Source organism: Haemaphysalis longicornis, unplaced genomic scaffold (genome assembly GCF_048455015.1).
Source record: "Haemaphysalis longicornis isolate Haplotype H1 unplaced genomic scaffold, Haemaphysalis longicornis Haplotype H1 scaffold_1, whole genome shotgun sequence".
Taxonomy (NCBI): domain Eukaryota; kingdom Metazoa; phylum Arthropoda; class Arachnida; order Ixodida; family Ixodidae; genus Haemaphysalis; species Haemaphysalis longicornis.
In genome coordinates, this window is record NW_027526203.1 from 15,044,687 (window position 1) to 15,072,335 (window position 27,649).

Below are 27,649 nucleotides of genomic sequence, written 5' to 3' on the forward strand. Positions count from 1 at the left end.
TCATGTCCGGTCGGCGGCAGGAGCCACCTTGAGGTCTCCGTCGGCGGCCGCAGTGGTGGCCTGGTCATGGTCCTCGCTGAGCGACAGGTAGAGCGAGTGCCAGCTCGGCTCACGCTCCGTGCTCAGGCTTCCCACGCGATCGATGTACTGGTGCACCAGGCTGGCACTGTCCAGTTTGTCCACGTCGTCGTACATCCCCCCGTCCTCGTCATCATCTGGGGTGACGGGCACCTGCGAAGAAAACAAAGCAACCGGGTTTCCTTGTGCCACTTACGCAGAGTTGCGCTTGTAAAGCTATGCATTGCACCTAAAATTGCTTCGGTGTGCTCTCATATGTGCATCGTGGGCTGAATGAAAAAAGCATCAAAAAAAGGAACAAAAGCAACTCGTTCATTAAACTGAATAAGAGCCAAAACTGTTCACAGAAGGTATTTCCTAACATTCCGTAATTATGACCAAAAAAATGTTTTTAGTGTTTTACAGTGGGTGTAAGGTCCACTTATGAGATTAGCAGCCGGGCACCCGGGCTGCGCGTAAGAACCCGCCGCTTTCTCTGGCGACGTAGCACTGCAACACACTGCTCTGCAACCACCGCTAATTCGTCACGGCTCGCACGGGAGACGGATCGTCTGGCCCACCGCATGCCTCAAGGATAATCCCCCATTGAGAAAGTAAACAGCGCCGCCGGATTCCAGGACCGTCTGCTCGACGAGCGGAGGTGGTGGGTTTACCGGCGTGTCTCCATTGTTGTCGCGCCCTGGTCAGCATGACGCACTGTCGCCGTCTTTCGCTTTCACCCCGCGGGGTCGCGCGAACCTGCTCGTCTGCGGGCGTGCCGTTGACCCTAAGGTGGCGGCGCCTCAATGAATATTCCGTGGCGTGCTGAGTGACAGCTGTTTACGTGAATTCGGGCACTCCCATACGCGTGTACGAACGCTACAGGGGCGTTACCGAGAGAGGGTGATTTTATAAGGCCGAACTTGGCCGTTGGAAATCGTTCTTGTCTGAGCGCTAAGCTGGCAGTTCCCGGCGGGACAACGAGTCTCGACCGTTAAAGCTAGATTGGGATTTGTGAGCCCCCTAGTCGAGGTTAAGATCACGTCGGAGGTTTAGGGTGCAGCGCCATACCGGGCAATTAGACGGATCTTGCGGCGAGACAGAGTCTCGGCCCTCGTTTCTCGAGCGGTTTGTGTACGCTCCGAGGATAGGAGAGTTAGACGAAGCTGAGGAGCTCGAGTCATTTGTGCGCACTAGGAGCTAGCGCCTAGCTGAAGTTTGAAGTTTTGTAAATGCAGAGCATTTAAGTAACTCACGATGTCACCCGCGTTGACGTCCGTCGTAGTCCGCACCGTCGTTGTCCGTACCCCTCCCCCTACACTATATAAAAAAAAATACTATCCGGCGCCTGGTTTCGATCCCTCGACCCTGCGGGCGGAACGCAATGTACATGGTGCTCTACCCACTGCGCCACAAAGCCGACACAGAATGGGAGGCTATGAACGCGCCTTATATCCTTGACCCATTCAAACTACGTCAAGAAGCTGCTGATACAACGCATTCACTACCACCAACTCCCCAAACACTAAACGTTAACGCAATACACCTACCCCCTATGCGACGCATTTACTCGAGTTCCCCTCGCGGGGAGATGGGCCCAATTTTTTTTCTTTTCATTACTCATGTACCCAGTTATCCTACTGTAAATAGCTGTACATAAACTTCCGTTTCACTTAATCAACTTCAACGCCTCGAGTTCATCAATTCGAGCGCCACCTCCAAGAACTTCAACACCATCGCCCCGCCAGCCTCCTGCCAAATCAACCGGACCCCGGGCGATTGGGTTCCTGATCGACACCGGACTTCGGGGAAACGATCTTTACTGGCGCAGCCAACAGGATTTGGCAGAAGAAATCACCAGGCCACAACCAGGGACAGCAAGCAGATGCAAGCCCGCCTTCATCGGCGGCGGCCGAGCTCCGCGCGGAGTGGAGCGGCAGAGCCAAGCCAGCGCACGGAGCCAGCGACGCGGCAGACGACCACCGAAGGTGCGGGTGAGTGGGATTTCTTGCGCTTCGTTGTGGCGGTGTAGGCTGAGTCTGGGGTTGCATGGTAGTCATGCGGAGCATGCTGGCGAACATGGCGGAAGGAGACGGAAATGGTCAGACGCATGAGGCACCACCTCAAGGAGGAACAGCGGCAGGAGGGGTGGTCCAAACGGAGTCCGAAACAAAGATTATTAGACGAATGGAGTTGGAGTTTCAAGAGCGAGAGGAGAAAAGAGCGCGCGAATTCGAAGAACGAGAGAGAAAAGCACCGCAAGAATTTAAAGAACGCATGCAAAAGCTGAATCTCGAATCGGAAGAGCGGTTGCGAAGGTATGAGTTGGAACTGGAGCGGAGAAGGCAGACGCCCTTGCGCTCGGACACCCGCGAGTAGAAACAATGGGGCACAGACCGAGCTAGTCGAATGGTTCCGGCCAGTGTTTGGAGGTTGTACGTTGCGATGACAAAGCAAATAGCCGTGACTCCCTACACGAGGCTAGCATTTCCGCCGATGTCGAACGCGCGGAGATGGACATTGGGATGAGGAGCGACGAGGTAAGCGCGGCCGGTGATACCGTAGAGCGGTGTAATGAAGTGATGCTCAAACATGACGAGCAGCCTCGCAGGCAAAGTTTGGGAATGGAGCTGCAGCGCATGAGACAGAACCCTTCGAACAGGCCCATTTACGCGCTGACAGAAAAGTTGAATGGGGGCAGCCCGTTTTTCAATTTGAAGCCGCGCGAGAACGAGATAGGCGGCCGTGGCTGCGCACGAGAAGCGAGCGGCTCAGCCGTGAACAGCTGCATGGAAAGGGAGGCGAGCACGCGGAGTGTTCAAGCAAGCGCGTCCGGTATAGGAGCAGAGTCAAGGGGTAGCAGCGTTGTCGCGGGTGTAGAGCCGCGAGCCGCTTTTGCATCGGACACTGCGTTAATGCATGGTGAACTTGCTGGCACGGGCAGTACCCAAATTCTAATCGGTGGAGCGGAGGAGACTGGAGTCGCGCAGGAAAGTCTTGGGGCCCGCCGCACTCCCAATTACGCTCGTAAGTTGCACGAGAAAGCCAACTCCAGGTCGGGCGTTCAGGAGCTCGCCCAGAACAGAAAGGAGATAGAAGACGAGAGAGCATGTGACGAGAGGGAGCGAAAAAGAGACGGAGTTGACGATCAGGCTGAGGAAAAGCCAGAGTTAAAGGTGGATAAGGGAGCTGAGAAGGTAGACTGGGTTGAACATGTAGAAAATGGTAAAGGAAGTGAGAGAGAACGCGACAAGACGGAGGATGAGGAGCTCAGAACGTTTGAAGAGGGTAGGAACGGTACGGAGATGTCGCGTGGGTTAGGTAGTCTTGAAGGTGAGAGTATAACCGAGGAGGCCGATGGAAAACACGAAAACGCATGCGTAGAGACCATACCTCGGCAAAGTTGGCGCGGGCTCACTCAAACTCACTCACAATTTTTTTCTTCGAATCACGACTCACTCAAACTCAGACTCAATGCGGAGCAGCACATCTGCGCTCACTCAAACTCAAACTCACATTGAGCACAGCACTCAGAACTCACTCGAACTCAAAACTCAAAATGTACTCAGAACTGACAATGTACTCAAACTCAAAATGTAATCAAAACTCAAAATGTACTCAAACTCAAAATGTACTCAAACTCAAAATGTACTCAAAACTCAAAATGTACTCAAAACTCAAAATGAACTCAACTCAAAATGGGCTGAGAACTCAAAATGAATTCAGAACTCAAATGGCCTCACAGAGATTCAGACAGTGTGAGAGTGAGAGTGTAGAGTGTGAGAGTGTGAGTGTGAGTGTGAGAGCGAGAGTGTGAGTGAGAGTGTGAGTGAAAGTGAGAGTGTGAGTGAGAGTGAGGGTGAGAGTGTGAGTGTGAGTGAGAGTGAGTGAGAGTGAGAGTGAGAGTGGCAGTGTGAGTGACAGAGAGTGTGAGTGTAAATGAGAGTGAGATTGTCAGTCTGAGTGAGAGTGAGAGTGTGAGTGTGAGTATGAGTTTGTGAGTGAGAGTGAGAGTATGAGTTTGTGACTGAGAGTGAGAGTGTGAGCGTGAGTGAGTGAAAGTGAGAGTGTGAGTGTGAGTGTGGGTGTGAGTGAGAGTGAGAGTGAGAGTGTCAGTGTGAGTGAGAGTGAGAGTGTCAGTGTGAGTGAGAGAGAGAGTGTGAGTTTGTGACTGAGAGTGAGAGTGTGAGTGTGAGTGAGTGAGAGTGAGAGTGTGAGTGTGAGTGTGAGTGTGGGTGTAAGTGAGTGAGAGTGAGAGTGAGTGTGTGAGTGTGAGTGAGAGTGAAAGTGAGACTGTGAGTGTGAGTGAGAGTGAGAGTGAGAGTGTGAGTGTGCCTGGGAGTGAGAGAGAGAGTGTGAGTGAGAGTGAGAGTATGAGTGTGCCTGGGAGTGAGAGTGAGAGTGAGGATGACAGTGTGAGTGAGAGTAAGAGTAAGAGTGAGAGTGAGAGTGTGAGTGTGAAAGTGAGAGTGAGAGTGTGAGAGTGAGTGTGAGAGATAGAGTGAGAGTGAGGGCGTGAGTGTGAGTGAGAGTGTGAGTGTGAGTGCAAGTGAGAGTAAGAGTGAGAGCGAGAGTGAGAGCGTGAGTGAGAGTGAGAGTGTGAGTGAGCGTGAGAGTGTGAGTGTGAGTGTGAGTGAGAGTGTGAGCGAGAGTGTCAGTGAGAGTGTTAGTGTGAGTGAGAGTGTGAGTGTGAGTGAGAGTGAGAGTGTGAGTGTAAGTGTGAGTGTGAGTGAGAGTGTCAGTGAGAGTGTCAGTGAGAGTGTGAGTGTGATTGTGAGTGAGAGTGAGAGTGAGAGTGTGAGTGTGAGTCAGAGTGAGAGTGAGAGTGAGAGGGAGTGGGAGTGTAAGTGTGAGTGTGAGTGAGTGGGAGAGTGGGAGTGAGAGTGAGAGTGAGTGTGAGAGTGTGAGAGTGAGTGTGAGTGTGAGTGTGAGTGTGAGAGTGAGAGTGAGAGTGAGTGTGTGAGTGAGAGTGTGAGTGTGAGTGTGAGTGTGAGTGGGAGTGTGAGTGTGAGTGTGAGTGTGAGTGAGTATGAGTGGGAGTGTGTGAGAGTGTGATTGTGAGTGTGAGTGAGAGTGTGAGTGAGAGTGTGAGTGCGAGTGCGAGTGCGAGTGCGAGTGCGAGTGAGAGTGAGAGTGAGAGTGAGACTGTGAGTGTGAGTGTGAGAGTGAGGATGACAGTGTGAGTGAGAGTAAGAGTAAGAGTGAGAGTGAGAGTGTGAGTGTGAAAGTGAGAGTGAGAGTGTGAGAGTGAGAGATAGAGTGAGAGTGAGAGAGAGTGTGAGTGAGAGTGTGAGTGTGAGTAAGAGTGAGAGTGAGAGTGTGAGCGAGAGCGAGAGCGAGAGTGAGAGTGTGAGTGTGAGTGTGAGTTGGAGTTGAGTGTGAGTGAGAGAGAGTGGGAGCGAGAGTGAGAGTGAGAGTGGGAGTGTGAGTGGGAGTTGAGTGAGAGTGAGAGTGAGAGTGGGAGTGTGAGTGGAGTGAGAGTGAGAGGGAGAGTGTGAGTGTGAGTGAGAGTGAGAGTGTGAGTGTGAGTGTGAGTGAGAGAGCAAGTGCGAGTGCGAGTGCGAGTGAGAGTGAGAGTGTGAGTGTGACAGAGTGTGAGTGTGAGTGCGAGTGAGAGTGAGAGTGTGAGTGTGAGTGAGAGTGAGAGTGAGGGTGTGAGTGTGTGTGAGTGTGAGTGAGAGTGAGAGTGAGAGTGTGAGTGTGAGTGTGAGTGGAGTGAGAGTGAGATTGTGAGTGCGAGTGTGAGTGAGAGTGTGAGTGAGGGTGTGAGTGAGAGTGTGAGAGTGTGAGTGTGAGTGTGATAGTGTGAGTGTGAGTGTGAGTGAGAGTGTGAGTGAGAGTGTGAGTGTGAGTGAGAGTGAGAGTGTGAGCGAGAGTGAGAGTGAGAGTGTGAGTGTGAGTGGGAGTTGAGTGTGAGTGAGAGTGAGAGTGATAGTGTGATTGTGAGTGTGAGTGGAGTAAGAGTGAGAGTGTGAGTGTGAGTGAGAGTGTGATAGGGTGAGAGTGAGTGTGAGAGTGTGAGTGTGAGGGACAGTGTGAGTGTGAGTGAGAGTGAGAGTGTGAGTGTGAGTGTGAGTGTGAGTGAGTGAATTAGAGTGAGTGAGTGAGCGTGTAAGTGTGAGTGTGTACCTTTTGCTATATACCTTTTGCTATATCCTCATAATTATAACCAGAAAGCATTTTTATATTTGTCCCACGTGATCCCCCTCGACGAGACCTTTAATTTGATACCCCACACACCGTACCAGGGTCATATGGAATTCATACCAGTCAAACTAACCATGACTCTCATGACTGTAACGGTTAAGATCGCGTCGGAGGTTTAGGGTGCAGCGCCGTACCGGCAACTAGACGGATCTTGCGGCGAGACAGAGCCGCGGCCTTCGTTTCTCGAGCGGTTTGTGTAGTCTCCGAGGATAGGAGAGTTAGACGAAGCTGAGGAGCTCGAGTGATTTGTGCGCACTCGGAGCTAGCGTCTAGCTGAAGTTTGAAGTTTTTTTTCGTTTCATTACTCATGTACCCAGTTATCCTACTGTAAATAGCTGTACACAAACTTCCGTTTCACTTAATCAACTTCAACGACTCGAGTTCGTCAATTCGACCGCCACCTCCAAGAACTTCAACACCATCGCCCTGCCACCCTCCTGCCAAATCAACCGGAGCCCGGGCGATTGGGTTCCTGATCGACACCGGACTTCGGGGAAACAATCTTTACTAGTGGGTTTGTTATATTGTTGTATCGTGAAAAACGTTAAAAATGCAGGAGCTTATTGATATTTCTGCATCACTGCGCGTGCTTCAACGTCACTCTTTTGATTTCATTCCGTATTAAAAAAAACCTACACTATTCACTTTCCCTTTCCACTTTTTCAACCAACCCCCATGCTCCTCCGCGATCTACATAAGAATATTAGCGAAGCATTATTCAAATTGTTGTTACTCTGGTTGATCAAATATCACTCAATATGTACGAGTCCTTGGCAATAACGTTTCCCCTTTCGTCTGCGGAAAGTTTCATTGAGGCCATTGTGGCTATCGTGGTCGTATTGAAATGTCATTACTGAAATGCACGGATGTCGCACGTTCCCATAAGGCCAGTGCGAATTCATCTGCAACCACGACCAAAAACCTCTAGCTTTCGACAATAAAGCACAGTTCACATTGTAGCAGAACTGTTTTCCTTCTAATCGCTTATATATGAACACTATCCCTATATTCGGACAAATACAGCAGGGAGCACTCGCTAACTTACACAGGGCATCTTTTATTCGAATATTAAAAACAAACACCTCATTCGATTATTAAAGCAACTACAGATATTTTACTGAAAATCTTAGGGTAATGTCAAACAATACTAGCGAAGAGTGGACACAAGATACCAATAATAAGAAACTACTCAGGGTGCGCTGCGGCGAGCCTAAACCATGGCTATGATGCGCTCTATATTGTCAGGGAGCCAAAGACGACGCAGCCGTCCTGAAGAAAAAAGTTTATTGGAGCGAACTTGTGCTCCCCTAACAACTCAAAAAATACAAAAACGGCGAAACAGCAGTCAACAAAGTGCTGTGCACAGACTGGTGTCAGCGAATCGAAAGCCGCGGCGTCTGCTCTGCGGTCGTTTCTCTCGGCGCGAGGTCTTCTCGAACACTCGTACTGCATCCAGAACACTGTAGATCATAGAAGATTATTCTAGGCTGGTGACGTTAGTTCGCGACACTCCCTCTATTAAATGAGGTAACACGTGCGGCATAAAGAATAGAATATGCGCTTCATTTGGGCGACGGATAACACAGATAATATTGCACGGCGCAGCCGGTTTCCAAAAAACAAAATGTAAACAAACAAACCCAAAACATGGTTCGTGGCGTTAGCCCCCTCTAAGGGGACATGGACCGGGTGCTAAAATAAAGACAGTCCGGACAAACAACAACAACACCAACAACAACAAAAAGTTCGTCATCGTGCGTAGTAAGGTTTCAGGCGAACCACGTAGACGGAATCACCATCGGGGATCACCTCCTTGTTAAGTTGCCCAACACGTTGTAGAATCCGAGAGGGTCCGAAATACCGTCGCAGAAGCTTCTCCCGGCGTCCTCGTCGTCGGATGGGACACCAAACTCACGCACGATCCCCTTGGCGGTACTCGGCGTCTCGGCGTCGGAGGTTGTAGCTTCCGACATCCACCAGCTGCTGGTCCGTTCTGCGAACTCGAGCGAGCTAGCGGGCCTCCTCCGCACGCTGAAGGTATCTTTGGACGTCTGCGTTGAGGTCGCCGTCTTCACGTGTGGAAGCATGCGTCAAACATCATGGTAGGCCGTCTTCCGTAGACAAGCTCGAACGGTGTCATCTGCGTAGCTTCCTCGATAGCCGTGTTGTACGAAAACGTGACATACCGAAAGACTTCGTTCCAAGCATTATGTTCAACGTCGACGTACATAGACAGCATATCCGCGATCGCCTTGTTCAGGCGTTCCGTTAGTCCGTTCGTTTGGGGGTGGGTGGTACGCCGTCGTTCTTCGGTGATCCGTGTTGCTGTAGCGAAAGATTCCTTGCATGAGCTCCGCAGTGAAGGCCGTTCAGCGGTCCGTGATTAGGACTTCACAGGCTGCATGTCGGAGCTAAAATTGGTTTATGAAGAACTTGGCGACTTCTTGTGCAGTCCCCCTGGGAAGAGCGGCGGTCTCTGCGTAGAGCGTCATGTAGTCTGTCGCTACGACAATCCATTTGTTCTCGGATCGTGACGTAGAGAACAGGCCCAAAAGGGCAATCCCAATCTGCTTGAAGGGCCTCGTTGGAACGGCGATCGGCTTCAGAAATCGAGCGGGTCTTGTCGGCGGCGTTTTTCGTCGCTGGCAATCACGGCAGCGTCGGACGTAGTGGGACACATCGGTTGTAAGGCGGGGCCAGTAGTACTTCGCCTTGATTTTTCCGATACTGCGTGCTGTGCCGAGATATCCGGAAGATTGGTCGTAGTGGCAGTCTTCCAAAATTTCGTCGCGAAGGTCTGCGGGGATGAAAAGAAAAAAAATTACGCCCATCTTCCCGCGAGGAAACCCTGATGGGATGCGACGCATCGGGGGTTCAATTGGCGTTTCCATTGGGTTGATTCTCTAAATTGGGTGAAACGTGTTGTGAACGCGTAGGATGGATTCCATCACAAGCAGGTGTTCTCATACGCGGGAAGATGGGCGTAATTTTCATTCTTTTACTGAGAGAGCGACTAATTGCCGTTTTTCGAGCGATAGCGAGCGCTTGACTGAATCGCCGCAGCACGCTACCCGCTTTATATTCACAGCGCCTGAAGGAGAGGAGAGAGCGGAGGAGAGTCGCGCATGCGCGCGCTTGCGGCGCCAGAGCAGACGCGAGCGTAGCGAAGCGCACATGCGCAGCTGTTATGCTAATGAGACGGATTGAGAGTGTTGCATGCAGCTGTCGTAGACAAGAACGGGAGAGAGTTGCATACGTGCAGTGAGCGTGCGGACGCCGCGACGACAATAACAAGGCCGATGGAGGGACATGCCCGAGAGCAAGAGATGCGGCGCATCTAAAATAACTTGTTCTTGTTCCAGGGTTGAAATTTTTCTTCACAAGGACGGCGTTTTTGAGGCTGAATGCTGGTAAGTTGCTTTCAAGTAGCGTCATTCAAGGTAGTCGATCATGACGCGCAGCTCGTGGTCGGCACGCTACTGAGGGGATAGGTCGCTCTTCGTCACGACTACAAAGAGCGCGCGGTCTTCATCGGAGTCTTGAGGTGGTGTGACGACGGGGGCGGATGACAGACTGTCGGGGTCGGAGTGTTTCCGGCCCGATTTATAGACGATTGTAACGTTGAATTCTTGTAGGCGCAAGCTCCACCGTACAAGACGGCCAGAGGGGTTCTTCAAATTGGCGAGCCAACACAGCGCAGGGTGGTCTGTCATAACTTTTAACGGCCTACCATGGCCGAAATTTTGAATTGGTCCATATAATAGTGAGACACTCCTTCTCGGAGGCATTGTAGTTCGTCTCCTCTGACAGGCCGCGGCTGGCATACGCGATTACCTATTCGCAACCGCTTTTCTTTTGGGCGAGAACGACACCCAAGCCTATATCACTGGCGTCCGTGTACATTTCCGTTTCGGCGTTTTCGTCGAAATTAGCGAGCGTGGGCGGGCTTTGCAGGCGTTTTTGCAGCTCGCAAAATGCTTCCTCTTGGGCATTTTTTTAGCTGAAACGGGTGCTATCTTTCGTCAAGCGCGTATGTGGCACTGCAATGCGTGCGAAAATTTGCGACGAAGCGCCGGTAGTATGCGCACAGTACGAGAAATCTTCGCACGCCCTTGTTGTCTTTCGGTCTTGGGAAGTGCGCTATGGCTGAAGTTTTCGCCGGGTCAGGCAGGACCCCCGCGGCGTTGACGACGTGGCCCAAAAACTTGAGTTCGTACGCGAAGCGGCACTTTTCAGGCTTCAGCGTCAACCCCGACGTAGAGATGGCCTCGAGTACAGACTCCAACCTTGCAAGGTGTTTGTGGAAAATCCAGGCAAATTTCACAACGTCGTCGAGGTAAACAAGGCAGGTGTGCCACTTCAGCCAGCTAGAACTGTGTTCATTACTCTTTGAAACGTTGCTGGTGCCCTGCATAGCCCAAACGTCATCAACTTAAACAAGCAGGCCGTCTGGGATTATGAATGCAGTCTTCTCTTGATCTCTCTCATCCACTTCACTTTGCCAGTAGCCGGTCTTCCGATCCACCGATGAGAAGTACTTCGCGTGGCAGAGGTGGTCGAGGGCGTCGCCGATTCGTGGTAAGGGGTAAATGTCCTTTTTCGTGATTTTGTTCAGTCGCCGATAGTCAACGCAGAGCCTTAATGTGCTATCCAATTTCTTAACGAGTATGACCGGAGCAGCCCAGGCGCTTTTCGATGGCTGTATAACGTCGTCGCTGAGCATGTCGTCGACTTGTGTCCGGATGGCTTCCCACTCGTGTGTAGACACGCGGTACGGTGACTGTCGAGTAGGTTGGTCTCCATGTCGGTTATAATTCGGTGTTTCGATAGGGGTATCTGACAATTTTGAGTTCGACGAAAAACACTCGCTGTAGCGACGCAGCAGATCCAATAATTTGTCCTGTTTCTCTTGCGGCAGCGCCGGGTTCACCTCGAAAGGATAGCGGCCACTTGAAAGCATCTGCGAGTGCGTGTTCAAAGTTGGTGACCGTGATCACTTGACTTGTTTTTTTGAGATTCTTCAAGGGACGCAATTGCAGCGCCTTTGTTTAGATGCGGCTACTCCTCGGTGAAATTAGTGCCCAAAACGTGAAATTTGCATTGCCCAAAGCGCGCAATGCCTCTTGCGATGGAGACACCTCGGTCGAGAAGCAAACTTTGCTCGCTCTCTATGGTAGCTTCGATGTCAGGAGCAGCATCCTCACAGTAGACGGTCATCATCAACCTAGCGCGAGGTGGCAGTATGACGTGATCGTCTGCGATTCTTACAGCAGCATGGTGTTCGGGGTTCGGTACCGGCGTCGTGGAGTGATCGGAGGAAAAATTTATCAACCTTGTCTGCAGATCGCTTATTGCACCGATGTCCGTCAACACGTACATTCCAAGAATTACATCGCAGGAGCAGTTAGGCAAAATGACAAACGCAGCAGGGTGCGTGGTGCCGTCTAAGGTGGCGCGCGATATGCAAGTTCAACTTGGCGTTATGAGATGGCCCCCTGCTGTGCGCATGTGTGGACCATCCCATCTTGTCGTAACTTTCTTCAGCTTAGACGCGAATGACCCGCTCATTACTGAGTAGTCGGCTCCAGTGTCGATTTGGGCAACTATGTCAAAGCCGTCGATGGGCAACTGGACGTCGGACGCCGCTCTCGTCGAGTTTGGGGTGCGTAGGGGCGTCGTATCTCTCGGCTTGTGTGTGTTTGCGGTCGGGCACTATGGGTCGTCATTGTCCTCGTCTTCTCAGCGGCAGGCCCAGTCATTTCGGGTACGCGTCGCGTCTTTTCGTTGTCGTCGTGTTCGGGAGTCACGGCGAGGTTGGATCCGGTCGTCGGGCTGAGGGCATGTTGTGAATCACTTTCTTCGGCGAGACGTTGCGTCGTTATGGAGTTTTCATTTTTCCGCCGTCGTGTAACTTTTCCTCTAGAAGTTGCTGCTTTCAGTTTCCCCTACGTGGGCTTGGGGAACTCCTATGCGTGAAGTCAGCGTTGCTTCGATGGCTTGGCGATCGGTATGGGTAGGGGAGGCGAATGGTTGAAGCGCGCTGGGCCTCGGTTGGTGTTGGACAGGTAATCTTGGATTTCAGTAGGGCGCTGGCCGGGCTTGGGGCAGGTGCTTGCACCACAGGTGGTCGGGCCGGCGACAGGGGACGACGGTTTGGAGCCTCGGGACGATAGGGGGCAGGTGGGCGAGTTCGACGGATAGCAGCCGCGTAGGCCATTGCTTGAGGCTCGCGGTTTGCTACTTGCGTCGTTTAAGTTCCCAGCGCTTGCTGCACTTCTTCCCTAATGCCGTCGTTGAGGGAAGCGATTTCGTGTTGCGGCGGCGTTGCGAGAAGTTTTCGCAGCTCCACCCTCACTACTGCGCGGATAGTCTCGCGTAGGCTGTCTCCCGGAATTCGCATGCTGTCGAAATAGTTCGCATTGGCCGCGCCGACAAAGTTGTGATCATACTGCTTCGCACGCATTTCGAGGGATTTCTCAATTGTGCTGGCTACGGTCACAAATTCGGCGACGGTTCTGGACGGATTCCGGAGAAGTCCAGCAAACAGTGCCTCCTTCAAACCGCGCATCAAGAAGCGCAACTTCTTTTCTTCCGCCATGCAAGGTTCAGCACACCTGAAAGGCCTCTTCATCTTCTTAACGAACAGAACAATGCTTTCATTCCTGATCCATCCTGAGTACTCAACGTAGAAGAACACTTGCCTCAGTGTCTCCGCGTCGTCCCATCAGTTAAATAGCCTGACCCGTTCGACCTGCTCGAACCAGCCTGCGGGGTCCACCGCAGGTGACCCATGAAATGATGGGGGCTACCTGGGTTGCTATGAAGAACGAGGGCAGGTTTGCAAGCACTGGTCATGGTGCCTGCGTTGATCATAGTGCTTTTCACGACGTCTCTTTTCTTCACTTTATCCGGAAGCAGTCCAAACTCTGGCTCAAAACCTTGCTGTCGGCGGGTGACACGAGTTGGGCTGGTTTGTCGGCTTAAAAAGGGCTTAGGGTGCATGTACCCAGCACCTCCACCAAATATCACGTAGGCAGAGACGACGCAGCTGTCTTGAAGGAAAAACAAGTTTATTGGAGCGAACTTGTGCTCCCCTAACAACTCAAAGAATACAAAGGCGGCGAAACAGCAGTCAACAAAGTGACGTGCGAAGACTGGTGTAGGCGAATGGGATACCGCGGCGTCTGCTCTGCGGTCATTTATCTCTCGGCGTGAGGGCTTCTCGAACAGTCCAACTGCGTCCAGAACGCAGTAGATCATAGAAGATTATTCTAGGTTGGTGGCGTTAGTTCGCGACACTCTCTCTATCAAAGGAGATACCACGTGCGGCATAAAGAATAGAACATGCTCTTCACTTCGCAAACGGATAATAGAGATAACATAGCCCGGCGCAGCCGGTCGCCAAAAACAATACACAAACAAACAAGCCTAAAACATCGTTCGCGGCAATATAGAGGGCTCAGCATTCTCTCTACCCTTCAGGCTGAAGAACTGATAACAATGTCGGCACAAAATGTTTGATTCGCAGTACACTACCATTTATTGCAGGTAATACATATGAATTTTATTAATGATATGATAGTGTGTCACCCATCGAAAGTGGTGCGTGTGAGGCTAGCCCCGGAACCTCAAAAATCCCTGCTTGAGCCAGAGAACAAAGGTTGCGCTGCTGAGCACGAGGTCGCGGGTTCGATTCCCGGCCGCGGCGGCCGCTTTTCTGATGGAGGCGAAAAGCAAAAACGCCCGTGTGTACGAGATTTCGGCGCACGATAAAGATCCCCAGGTGGTCAAAATTAATCCGGAGCCCTCCACTACGGCGCGCCTCATCGCCTGCGTTGCGTCGGCGCGTTAAAAAAAAAAAAAGAGAACAAAGGCTTGTGAACCAAAGACCCACAAAGGAAGGCCAGCCGCCAGCACGCAAATGAGGGCGAAGGGAAAGTAATTCATTCATTTTCCCTCTTGAAGCACGTTAATTAATTTTTTTATTTATTGATTTAATGAAAAATAAAGAGTAGCAAAACATGCTTCTCCGGTTGGGACCAAGGCCACGAACTTCAGTATACTCGTCCTAAGCAATACCTGCTCTGCTACCGCGAAGGCTCAGCACACGGACCGGAGCCAGCACCGCAACCTTCGAATTACGCAGCCGATACTACACCCAAGTTTCAGCTGTCTCTTTTCTCTTCCGCTTTATACCTTGTGGGGACCAGGGTTCTTACGGCAACCTAGCTCGCCCATCGAGACTAGGCCGCAAGGCTAGCTCCGCTAAACGCCACCACGGACCACCAACTTGGCGTAGCGCCAGCCAACAGCATGGAACACACAGGACACAGAAATCGCCAACCCCGACGCCCCGCGCCCGACGGTGCGTTTGCTTGCCGCACCGCCAGCGGCGCGGGGCGAACCGCTGCTGGAAGTGCCCGCTTGGGAGCTGCCTGCTGCCCGGGCCCGGTCCTCAAATGGCCCAGCCTACTTCACTGGGGGGGACTACGGACCTCGGGCTGGCCGACAGTGTACGCGGCCAGCCTTGTGTGCAGACTGACGAACCCGGGTCAACCGGCAGATTCTGGCGAAATATGTGGTGGCAGTGCGGTGCAAAGTGGACTTTGGCACAGTTGTGGACTTTGGCGCAGTTGTGCATCTTCGGAATTGGACTTTCTTGGACCTGCTCGAGAAGTGTGTCATGCAGCGACAAAATTACGCCCATTTTCCAGCGAGGGAACCCTGATGTGATGCGACACATCGGGGGGTTCAATTGGTCGTAACGTTGCCTTGAGCGTTTGCGCTGACGCTGGAATTGGATTGTGTCAGCCCACTCGCTGAAGGGACCGTCGCTTCCATCACGTCTTCATCGGAAGAATCAAGTCAAGCACGGAGTCGTCAAGCAAAGTCACACGGAGTCGAACAAGAGCGAGCGCTGACTGAACCGCCGCAGCGCGCTACCCGCTTTATATTCACAGCGCCTGAAGAAGAGGAGACAGCGCAGGAGAGTCGCGCACTTGCGCACCGGAGCAGACGCGAGCGGAGCGAAGCTAGCGCGCAGCTGTTGTTGTTAATGCGACGGAGTGAGAGTGTTGCAGACAGCTGTCGCAGAGAAGAACGGGGGAGAGTTGCACATGCGCAGGTGGTGTGCGTCGCGCATGCGCGCACTTGCGGGCGCCGGAGGAGTTGTTAATGCAGCGCTACGCAGCGAAGCGCGCTCAAACAAGCGCGCCATCTGTGGTATGCTAATGAGCCGCGTGAGAGTTGCACACAGCTGTGGGAGAGAAGAACGGAGGAGGGATGCGGACGGACGCCGCGACAACGACGCAGGAGGGACATGCCTCAGATCAAGGGATGCGTCACATCTAAAAACAGTGAGGTCATCGTTGGCCGGAGTCTTTCGATGTCGAGTGGCTTCGATCTAGGGGGAGGGATGTGAGAATTACGGAGGTCCGCCAAATTCCCTATCTCTCTCCCCCAGCAGCCGCGCGTTTCCCCGCTTAGGGAGTATGACGGCGGGGGGAGATCCCGACTGTTGACTGGACCGGTTTTGCCCGGAAGCTCCGGCCGGGCTGGACCGGGGCCGACGAAGAAGGTACGTGTTGCTCCTTCTTATGGCGACCTAGCTCGACCCTCGACATTCGGCCGCAAGGCTAGCTCCGCTGAATGCCGCCACGTACCGCTAACTTTGGCGCAGCGGCAGCGAACAGCAAGGAACACGCAAGATACAGAAATAGCCACCCCTACGTTTATTGCACTGCAATAAGGAACGTCGGCGCGTCACTCTACCACCTCCAAGACCACCTTGGTCAGGACGGGAGAAACAGGCACTAGGGCGGACACAGGAAGGCCAAAAAGGAGCAACACGTACGTACGGCCACTCCCGATGATGTCTGGTATCCAAAGAGGCCCTTCCTTCGTCTTCGGCCCCGGACCACGCCGCCCGGACCTTCCGGGCAAACCCTGTCCAGTCAGGGAGTCGGCAGCGCCCCCCGCATTTATCCTCACGAAGCGGGGAAACGCGGGGCCGCAGGGGAAGGGAGGCAAGTCCCCCCTCTCGCCTCCACGGCGAGTCGAGGGAGATAAGGAAGATGGCGGACCTCCGTAATTTGCACGACCTTAATATAGGAAATGTGGCCATAGAAAATTTAAGGGTGGTACCCACTGCCACTACACCAAGATCTTCGGGAAGGACACCTTTTTAACTCTGTACGTGCCATATTTCGAGCTCCTGCTAGCTGTCAAATGTAGTTGACGGGCCGAGGACTCGCTTAGCAAGCTGGTGCACCAAAGAACGTATACCGAGGCCCTCGATGCGGCCACAGCTTACTGTGATTCATGAGGAGATACTAGTTCAGTGAATACAAGAAGGGAATACCGCACAGTAGAACGCCAAGGTAGGCACCGGTGACGCATTTGAATTATTAACGCGCGTTATTAGGCCCACGATTTTGCCGAGGCACCTGCCCGTCCGCTAACTGCCGCGTTCATCAAGCGTGCACGGTACAGTCGGGGACTTAATTTTGCAGACCACGCGAGCGCGTGGCAAAAGCCACCGATGCGCGCTCTGGAGGCCCGGCGCCTGTTGTCGAGACCGGCGCGGCGCGCATGCGCGTCCTGTTTTACTCGCAGGCACGCCGATTTTCTCGCTTCCTGCAGGGGTGCTGCAACGGTCACTCAAGCACCGCATAGCGACGCCTTTGTAGCATTCCTTTCTTTCAGATGGGGCCTGACGTGACAATTGCGAGGGCGTTGGCGCAAGTGCGGCTGGCGTCGTGATAAACACTTGCGTGTGATGTTTTATTTGTTTGTTTTGTGCTTTATCGTTTATAGACGATGATACTAGCGGCTTGCGAACGGCGTCCCCGAATGAAGCTCGCACGAAGCACAGTCTCACGGTACCGCGCTACCGACGACGAAATGCCAGCTATATGAATAGCGAACCTTTATTCACCTTGTTTATTGTGTAATTTGACCTCTGAATATATATTCCAGCTCGATCTCCGCTGCCCATAAAGTAGGCGATTTGCATGTTTGATAAAAAAAACCCTCTGTTTTATTTTAATGTCCACTTCCTTACTTAAAAATGATTGTAAGACATACCCATATGTATTGTCTGTTCGTTCGGCGCGTCGGCATTATTCAAAACGGCACCTCGGGTTCCCGTCGACGCTGCTTTTCGCCGTAATATTAATTGCTACTTAGGGCCTTTGGAATGTTTTGTCGCTAATGAACGGGTGTTTAACCACTGAAAAACAATAACAATCAGCTTGTCCTTCTGTTTTCTTGCTGACCTTGTCCTTCCGCTCCGCTGGGCATCTGCAAGGTGGCTCTTTTCTGATGGAGGCGAAAAGAGAAAATGCTCAAGTGTGTTCGGGATTTCGGCGCATGTTACACATTCCAGCTAATCAAAATTAATCCGGAGCTTTCAACTACGATGCAGCTTATCGGCTTTGTAGCATCGGAGCGTTAAAACCTCATAATCAATCAATGCAAGCCGACCTTGAAGAATTGCTCCCGCCTTGAAGCAATTCACCCCCTTAGGAATGAATTCCTCGGCTAACAGCATCTCTTGGCCTATTAGTAAGCCGGCAAAGGGGCCTTGGAAAAACAGCTTCTCAAAAGTAGCGAGTAATTGTACGGCATTCAATGTGAGCCCGAGGTGCCATTTTTACAGATGCGACGGGCAGAGCCAACAGACAATTTATGGGAGTACGTATTTCTATCATTTTTAAGTAATGAAGTAGGAAGCAAAAACATCAAAATAATTTCTTTTATCAAATTGCAAATCACCTACTTTATGGGCAGCGGAGAGCTAGCTGGAATATATGTTCAGTGGCCAAATTACACAATAAGCAAGGTGAATAAAGGTTCGCTATTCATATAGCTGGCATTTCGTCGTCGGTAGCGCGGTACCGTGAGACTGTGCTTCGTACGAGCTTCATTCGTGAACGCCGTTCGCAAGCCGATAGACTCATCGTCTGTAAACGATAAAGCACAAAGCAAACAAACAAAACATGACGCGCAAGTGTTTATCAGGACGCGAGCAGCACTTACGCCAAAGCCATCGCAATCGTCACGTTAGGCCCCAAATGTGCCATCTGGAAGAAAGGAATGCTACAAAGGCGTCGCTATGCGGTGCTTGAGCGACCATTGCAGCACCGCTGCAGGAAGCGAGAAAATCGGCGTGCCTGCGAGTAAAACAGGACGCGCATGCGCGCCGCGCCGGTCTCGACAACAGGCGCCGGGCCTCCAGAGCGCGCATCGGTGGCTTTTGCCATGCGCTCGCGTGGTCTGCAAAATTAAGTCCCCGACTGTACATGACCATCGCAAGGAGGAAGGCAGGCTTAGGCTGGCAGATGCGAAGGCTCACGCGAGTCTGCAATCTGCGCAGCCCCAACGGACATGTTGAAAGGACCGTGACAGTACAGCCGAGGCAGAAGAAAACATACGCAAAGAAATTCAGGTGACATCTATGTTTTTATCTCAAAATGTAAGACGCGCTAGCATTACTTCGATTCCCAGGGGGCGTTTCCGAACGCAGTTTCTGTATTGGCGGTCTATGCTCTATGATCACTGAAGGTCAGTGACAAGAGAAAGACAAGCAGCGAGGGTTTTAAATGCAGAGCATTTCAGTAACTCACGATGTCACCGCGTTGGCGTCCGTAGTCCGCATCGCTCCCACTACACTATATAAAAAAAGAATACTTACCGGCGCCAGGTTTCGAACCAACGACTCTGCGGGCGGAACGCAAGGTACACGGTACTCTACCCACTGCACCACAAAGCCGACACAGAATGGAATGTTACGAACACGCCTTATATCCTTGACTCATTCAGCCGTCGGCCACAGGTGCGCCCTCTCCCCCGCGTCCTCCTCGCCTTCTCTCCGCTCGCAACGCCCTCTCTCGCCGCGTTCGGTTCGGGCGCACAACAGGTGGGGACGTGCGCAACACCCTCTCTCGCCGCGTTGGGTTCGCGCTGATCAACAGTCGGTTCGCGCGCAAGAACAGGTGGGGGTGCTCGCATCGCGCTCTCTCGCCTCGTTCGGTTCGCGCTTAAACCACATATGTCGTTCGCGCGTGCTCCGGTCGCTAACATCTGTGGTCTGATCGTGACGTCAACATCACGCGTTCGTGTGGTGGCGCGATTTTGGCGCTATAACACTATCCCGCGAGGGGCATTGGATTGGATTCGATTGGATTGGCTTGGATTGGCTTGGCTTGGCTTGGCTTGGCTTGGCTTGGCTTGGATTGGATTGGTTTGGATTGGATTTGATTAAAGTGGATTGGGTTGGATTGTGTTGCGTCATAGCCGCTCCACGTTGCTTCATAGCCGCGGCAGGGGGTTCACGGCACGTTTCACGTTTCACCAGCGACTTCATCGACAATGTCTACGCTGGAAGACAACAATTACAACAACAACCAATACGTAATCCATACGACTTGCAGGCGCGCCCCCCGCGGAAATGCTCTGCATTTGATCGTGCCCCTCGCGAGGGGGATGTTTTTTTTTGTGCTCACTTTTCCTCCCTCACGTGCCGGCGCTGTTGACGCCTGACTGCGCAGTTTGGAACAGACAAATAACTTCTATTTGCCACTCCTTGGGTAGCGCTACCGTCTCTGGCTGTGGTTCGATCTGCCATCCGATGGCAGATGGCTGTGGTTCCGATGGCTGTGGTTCGATCTGCCATCTGATCTTTCTCAGGACGGCCCGGCCGTGCTCGGTCTTGCTCAGCCGTATTGGTTGATTCGACAGGTGAGCCTCGATCAGCTCTTCCGCGGTGTTGAGCGTGCTCATGTCCATCAGACGTTGCGTCGACGAGTACATCGGCATGCCCATGGCGGTCTTTGTTGCTTTTCTTATGGTCGCGTTGAGCGCTTCCCTGTCCGCCTTCGTCAGCCGGGGGTACGGGGCGGAGTAGGTGACTCGCGACACGACGAAAGCCTGCACCAAGCGCGAGGTGTCTTCTTCCTTGAGTCATCTGTTGCGGTTGGCAACTCTCCTGATCATGCTCGTAATCTGTTCTGACGTGTTCTTGATTTTTGTCAAAGCCACCGCCGCCCTGCTGTCGCTTCGCAGCAACAGGCCCAGAATGCGGGTCTGCTCGGTCGGCTTGATGTGCGTGCCGTCAATGGAGATGGCCATGTTCGGCGGCGCCTCTTTCTTCGGTCTGCCCGGTTGCACCATGAGCAGCTCCGATTTCTGTGGAGCGCAGCTCAGGCCACAGGCTTAGCGTACTCGTGGACGGTCGTTGCCGCTCTCTGCAGTACCTCTCCGCCCAGGCGTCTGATCCCGCCCGACTCGTCCACACCGTGATGTCGTCGTCGTAGAACGCGTGGTCCACGCCTTCAATCTGGTTGAGTAGTTCGGGTAGGGGGAGTAGGGCCAGGTTGAAGAGCAGAGGCGACAGTACCGACCCCTGAGGGGTGCCCCTGTCTCCGAGCTCCACGGGTTCCGACCGTTCCTCGCCTATCCGTATCGTAGCCGTCCTCTTTGTGGGGAAGTCCTTGATGTAGCCGAAGGTCTTGCGGCCGCATCCCGTCTTCCTTCGGTTCTCCAGGACGCTCGCGTGAGACACGTTGTCAAAGGCCCCCTTGAGGTTAAGTGCCAGTATCCCCCGCGGTGCGTTCTTCGTGGCTCGCTTGACAACTAGTTCGTTCAACTGGACGAGGACGTCCTGGGTGCTCAGGCGTTGCCGGAACCCGTACATGGTCGCCGGCATTTGGTCCGTGTCGTCCAAGAACGCTTGAAGTCTCCTGAGAACCATGTGCTCCACGACCTTGCCCACGCAGGACGTGAGCGAGATAGGGCGCATGTTTAATCCGCGTGGCCCGGGATAGACAAAGACCCTCTGCGCTTCTGTGGCTTGAGATGTGAGGGTCAAAGGTTGCGGCTGCGGAGTGTTGGCCAGTTTGAGTGAGAAGGTGTCAATATCAGTGTCTCAAAGGCTTTATGATTGGATGTGGTTCCCGGACTGAGCGTTTTCGTTTTCTGCGAAGAGTTATAGAAAGAGAGAGATCTCTTCTACGAAGAAATAGGTGTAGTTTAGGAAAAGGGGGTAAAGCGATGGTAGGGTGCTCAACTATGGAACATGAAATCTAGGTCTTTGTATGCTGCAGCCTCTTCCCTTGCCCTCTTAGCAGTTCGCACTGATTTTGAGGTAGCTACCTGGTAAAAGCGGCCTCCCACGTCTCAATATAAGTGCAATATATCATGCTTTAGTTGTACTCCCTTCAACATACCCTTGCACATGGCTCAACTATGGAACATGAAATCTAGGTCGTTGTATGCTGCAGCCTCTTCCCTTGCGCTCTTAGCAGTTCGCGCTGATTTTGAGGTAGCTATCTGGTAAAAGAGGCCTACTCAATGTAAGTGCAATATGTCATGCTTTAGTTGTACTCCCTTCAACATACTCTTGCACATGGGAATGTTGCGTGGAAGAGGGTGAATGTTTTCCCTATTTCAGCAGAGTTGTAAGGTAGTGCGTAATGTTGCCACCAAAAATATTTGCCCACATAGATTTGTAGATGCTTCTGTTGGTTTATCCACCAAATAGTTGGGGCTTCTTCGGCATTGAGAACCTCTTAAAGCAGAGGGAAAAATCGTGTTCCTAGGCGTACAATGGGGAGACGTTCTTGGCGCATTTCGTTAAGGGAAGTGCTGTATTCGGGGCCGCAAGGGGCACTGTATGTAGGTTCACGTGCCTCTTGGTCGGGGCATTGTTCTCTTCCAGTACCTTGTGTCCGGGTGTCCAGGAGACGTTAACTTTCTGAATTGTGGAAGGGACTATCTTACCGAAGCGTTTAGGTGTTATCTGCATGCAGAAAACATCCCCATGCCATTTGAGAGTCTCTAATACTCTTAACGCTTTTATTCGATACTTCCGCTTGTCGGATTGCCAAGAAGATGCCTCCAACTTCTGTTTCTTTGCTCCTGTACGCAGAAGTGCCATGTACGTAGAAGGACTAAGTAGTGAACTACGGCAATTGCTTCCTCGTAATATTTTCGTAGATGCTGGAGTCAGTGTATGTTGTCTCATGATTTTGGAACTTTCGTCAAATGAACTTGATCCTTGTTCTTGATAGAGGAGAGTTATTATGTGTTGTCCTTGGATCGATGACATGTCTGTCATGGTGCGCAGTCGTTTCTTTTCATCAGGGCAGCCCGTCCCGATTTTCTTTTCCCGGCACCTCTCTTGGTGCTAGGAGAGTGGTTTCTGTCAGTTCTGAAAAATCCTTATGAAAACAAAATTTCACGGTATATTCTTCATCATCATCGTCAAGAGCCTATTTAGGTCGACTGCAAGGCCTTTCTCAATGACCTTCACTGCTCTTGTTTGGCGCTACCCGAGTCCATTCATTGTCTCCGAATGTTGTAATTTCATCCGCCTATTGAAAAATGGGCTTCCCTTTCTTCTAGATCCGCCTCTGTTGCGAGTCCGTCTCACGGTCAAAATTGCGAGGTTGAGGACTGCTTTATATGCTGTCCTGATGGTGTTTATTCTTTGATTTTCTTCGGTGCGGGTAAATTTGCGGTACAAGATAGCCCTGTAATATCCGGCCCGTGATCAGTGGCTGTATGGGTCTTACCATTTCTTCTTTTTTCTTTCATGCTCTTCTCTAGGTTAGGCGTTTTATTATCTGGGGAATTGCTTAAATGTTTTCTCGTTTTTGGCGATTGTAAGTTCGGATCTGCCGCTTGACTCTAGAGCGACGGCGAGCATTCATACGTGACTGTTCTCTGGGAGGACATCCTTACCTGTTTTACGATGAGTTTTAACTTTCCCGCGGGGAGCCCTCAGTCGTTAGCCAAAAAGAGCTTCCAGGGGAGATACAACCACGGGGATATTGAAAAGTAGCTTGAAAATTCACATGATTAGACCCTATATATACTTGGTTTTCGTAGCTTATCCCTCCATCGAGTTCTTGGTGCCATGTCGCCTTTAAAGTGTATTGCCAGGGCAGAAAGAGGAAATGGGGAGTTGAAAACGGGGGAAATTCGGGAGCAAAGGGATGACGTATCCCGCACTCGATAAACGTGGCGGGTGATCTTTGGCAGAGGCCTTCGTCCTGCACTGCGCACAACCAGGCTGGTAATGACGATGATGACTGTTTTTTTTTTACTTCGTTTCTTCTCATAATCATTGTCTTCCTTGATTTCTGAGGCGCGTTAATCCTCTGCCGCTGATTTAGTTGGGTGATCCAATGTTGATGCCGGCATCAGTATGGGGGGAAGCACGCCACGGTTGGCTCAGTGGTTAAGGGTACGCACTACTTGGCAGTGAGCCAAAGGACGCGGTTTCGATTATCGGCTGCGGCAGCCATCTTCCTGACCGATGCAGAAAATTGAAAATCCCGGGCGTCGAGATTTCGTCACACGTTAAAGATCTCAAGCCCGTCTAAATTTTCAGAAGCCTTCGACTGTTCGCGGCTCGTATCCCAAATGTAGCTTCGGCACGTGAATTACCGGACGTTTGTATTTTTTTATCTTCTGGGGAAAAGGCAATTTGGTGTGATGGCGTCAGTTTGCTGACGTGTCTGCCGAGTATGCTATCACCGACTGGACGGTTCACTAAATTCAGCGCGCAGGCTCGACACCTGCTGATAATCCGCGTCTTTCTTTCTTATCCGCAGTAGTATTATTGCCCTCCTTTACACGCTTTAGTTGCCCCTGCGCCATTTTACAGATTCAGGCCAGCCCTCAAATCATGCTGCCTCAGTCATAGCTTCCGGGTGGCTGCGGTGACGTATTTCCGTGGACGCTTGATCAGCATGGCTGATATTGGACAGCTAGCAGCCACAGCGAAATCGAAAAATGAGCCCAATAATGCTATCGTGCTAATAAAGCAGGCACCGCGGCTGCGCAGTCAAGTTTGTTCTACGCTCTGTCAGGGATAGAAAGCTGGGGAGACCGTTGCAGCCGTAGCCGCAAGTGAAGCCATCACAGCAAAGCGGCTGTCTCATCGTAACTTATGCCGACACCAACATTTTGTCAACTAATTACAAAGGTGACAGAACATTACCGCCAGTGTCGCGAAATCAGTGAAAGTGCTAGATTATGAGCAGAAACAAAAATATGTGCCCTAGTAAGAAAGTAAACCCAGCTTATAGCAATTACTTCCAATTTTTGTAATTTGATTTTTAAATTTTCAGAGGTTTTGTCACCATCACAATGTGTGTTCGGGGAAACAAGGGATGCCCGACGCGGGCGGAATGAAAAAAACACCACAAAATGTTTAATGCTGTCATCATAGAGAACACTCACAAAAGAATCCTCAGCATGGGCCTTCTGAGAAGCGAAGGAAACGTACTCATTATCGCAAAAAAAGAGGAAATCTTTAACGCGTTAGGACACTTTGTAAAATGCCTAACCAGGGCAATGGGAAGAGTGAAAGAGGAATCGATAACACTCATGCAGGCACTTACTATAAGCCGGATATTCTGCATCATCCCGCACAACAAACTTACCTTCGCAGAAAAAAACTAAATAAACGCCTTTTTTAGCACATAATATAACACAGCCATAAACCTCCGACTTTTCGAGTTTCAGTCGTCGAAGATGTTCTAAAATTACGTCTTTTCTGCACCTTTGAAGACATAAGGGAAGCCACTCTCCTAGCGCAAAGCGGCTGTAAAAAATTGGTACGGGCCATCGTAGCCGAAATGGGCCCCCATCCCTCGCAAAACAAACTGGACGCCATGAAAAGAGGGAGCAAGAGCATCTGTAACGTTCACAGAACCTCTTCCAGCACTGATTTCGCAAGGAAAGCAAACAGAGTTTTTATCCCGACCACTGCCCTGCCATGATTGCGGCAGGGTTCGAGGAAGTGGGAAAGTTCTGGTGCGCTTCCACGTCGGAGTCGCACAAGTGCCTTTGACGCTGTTGCCCGCTGACTAGCATTAGAGGTGTCTAATGTCCTCAGTCATACAGCACACTGGACACCATCGCAACTCTGCCCACCCCAGCTTAAACAAGAAGCTTCAGTGTTAGACGATCCACGCATATAGTACGAAGAAGAGCATAGAAGCACTGCAGAATGCACTGCGCACACAGTATTGCTCAGTCTGTGCAGCGAGCAAAGCATGATTTCACGTTGGCGACAGTTTCTCGCGGCGCTCAAGGAACGCCTTGCTTCAACACTCTTACTTGCAGAAACCGGTCTCGTGGTGGCTCCAGGGGCGACGAAAGCACCCCGCCTCCTGACGTCATCGACGGAGGTGGTCGGTCCGTGGGAGGCCTCATCTCCAGGAGGGGACTGCGGCTTGGAAACGGCGTGGGAGACGCGGGTGCCGCCTTGGCTCTGCGCAGTTCCAAGAGCCCCACAAATCAAAAGACCTTCACTCAGAGGGGCCATAGACAAAAGCAGTGTCTCGTTTTCTATTTTTTGCGAACTAATTCGGTAGCAAAGTGTACGCCATGGTAACGATAAGTGCACAAAAACAGACGCACGTGTACGCACGTGTATGTACGCGAGTAAGTTCGTAAGATCGCGGGCTACATACACGTTACTACATACGTACACACGTGAATGCTCGTACACACGAGCGGTCAGTGGCACCTATGCCACAAATGCGAGTACGTAGGTACATAAGCATGTTTTTAGGCCTGCAAGTTGCGCCATATACCTTGAAAATATCACAGATGGATTTGCAGTCCTGGTGTAGAATTATGCCCCTTCACAAGCCCATTATCAAACACCTCTTTCACATTTGTACGCGATGCTTCAGGCAAAAAGTGAGCGGTCATTTGGGATTAATAAAAGCTTGATTTGCCTATTAGTTTTTTTAATAGAACCCGTGTTCTCGGTACGCAGAGGTCAATATAAAAAACTAAACGGGTGATATAGTGAAAACGTAGAGCAATTTGATAAACAAAATTAGTGTGCTCGCGAGCCTGACACTGAAAACTGCTTTTAAACTACTAGAATTGGACAGGCTGGAACTGTAGCAACAGATGTAGCAATAACGCCACAAAAATAAAAAAAAATTACGACCGCGGTGTTTGTTCATAGTGGAGATATTGTGGTAACAGCGATAACAGTTATCTTCACAATGGCCGAAAGCTTCAAAGGTGCCACAGCCAGCTAATACGCGCATCTCATTCTGCTACACAAGAAGGTAATATAAAAGAGCTTTATATTTACGTGCCGCCAAGTCTCATCTCTGCTACCAGTTGTTTACAAAAGGAATACTAATATCAATATGCGCAACCTTAGAATTTTAATATTCAAGGGAACACAGGCTCGTGTTAGGAAGTCTATAATAACTACAGATCATGTCTAACTACAGACTGATACCCGTATAATCGGAAAATGTGGAGAATGCAACAAACATTTATTTGTGCATTTATTACATATTATGAGAAAGCATTTGACTAAGTGCCCACTTCTGCAGTATCTTTTGATTTAAGCATATCTTCCTCGAATGCACTTGACGTATACTGCTTCCTCAGAGGATTAATAAGTTCCACATAAAAATATGTGCTGATTAATATTAGATCCCAAATTAGATACAGCCTGCCCAAAGGGTTCATTCGGGAAGAGCAAAGGGGCAAAATCAAGGTCACAAGTAAATGGGACATACCTGACCCACAAAAGGTTTGCAGTTGATATTGTATTATTCAATGAGACCATAAAAAATTACAGGACATTCTTCGACATTTGCACGCCACAAGTTTAGCTGCAGGAACAAAATAACCACTAAAATTAAACGTATGTTGTGGGATGGGCATGTAAAAGAACGCGTCTTCACGGCAGGGGAAGAAATATTGGAAAAGGTAAGTTATTTTAACTACCTGGGGTAAGTTAAGGGGCTCATGCAAATTATTGAACGGTATTTCAGCACACAGTACTTGTAGGGTGGGCAAAATTGGGTAAGAATTCTGATATCCCGAGTCGTAAGCTTTCATTGTCTCTAAATAAAAGAAAATTAAAGCCGTTCCACTCAATGTGAAAGCTGTCGGAAGTGCAGAGCAGTGGTTCGCCATAATGGGCTGTACCGCCGTTATCTGTTTACTGCTACCACCCCATGCAAATCAAATCTCCCGCCTTCGCAGTGCTCGCGCGCCCCCTGCCTGAAACTGCGCCGGCGGGACTTCTGTTCTTTGCGCTTTTCTCCCCGCACGTTCCGGCGTTGCACTGCTGCATTTTGCGCAAGCGCGAGGATTGTATTTGATTGCATTGGATTGGATTGGAATGGGTTGGATTGGATTGGAGTGGATTGGATTGGATTGGATTGGATTGGATTGGATTGGATTGGATTTGGATTTGGATTTGGATTGGATTGGGATTGAATTTGGATTGGATTTGGATTGGATTTGGATTGGATTTGGATTGGGTGATAAGCAGCAGTAAGCATGATAATCAGCTAATCCTAGATAACCAGAAAAGCTAAGAATAACC

General features: G+C 51.0%; 1 protein-coding gene across 1 annotated transcript; it reads right to left on the reverse strand.

The window, feature by feature from the left end:
* LOC144155544 (uncharacterized) lies at nt 1-25,667 on the reverse strand. Its single transcript, XM_077687100.1, has 3 exons — nt 25,663-25,667; nt 25,396-25,549; nt 1-231 (listed from the first exon to the last, which is right to left on the reverse strand). Exons 1-3 carry the CDS (start codon nt 25,665-25,667, stop codon nt 1-3), a joined length of 390 nt encoding a protein of 129 aa, XP_077543226.1.
* Nucleotides 25,668-27,649: the final 1,982 nt, after the last annotated feature.

Coding starts and splice junctions, on each gene's coding strand:
- LOC144155544 (XM_077687100.1), bottom strand. Junction 232..25,395: donor CACGAGACCGGTTTCTGCAA/GTAAGAGTGTTG, acceptor TTTTCTTCGCAG/GTGCCCGTCACCCCAGATGA.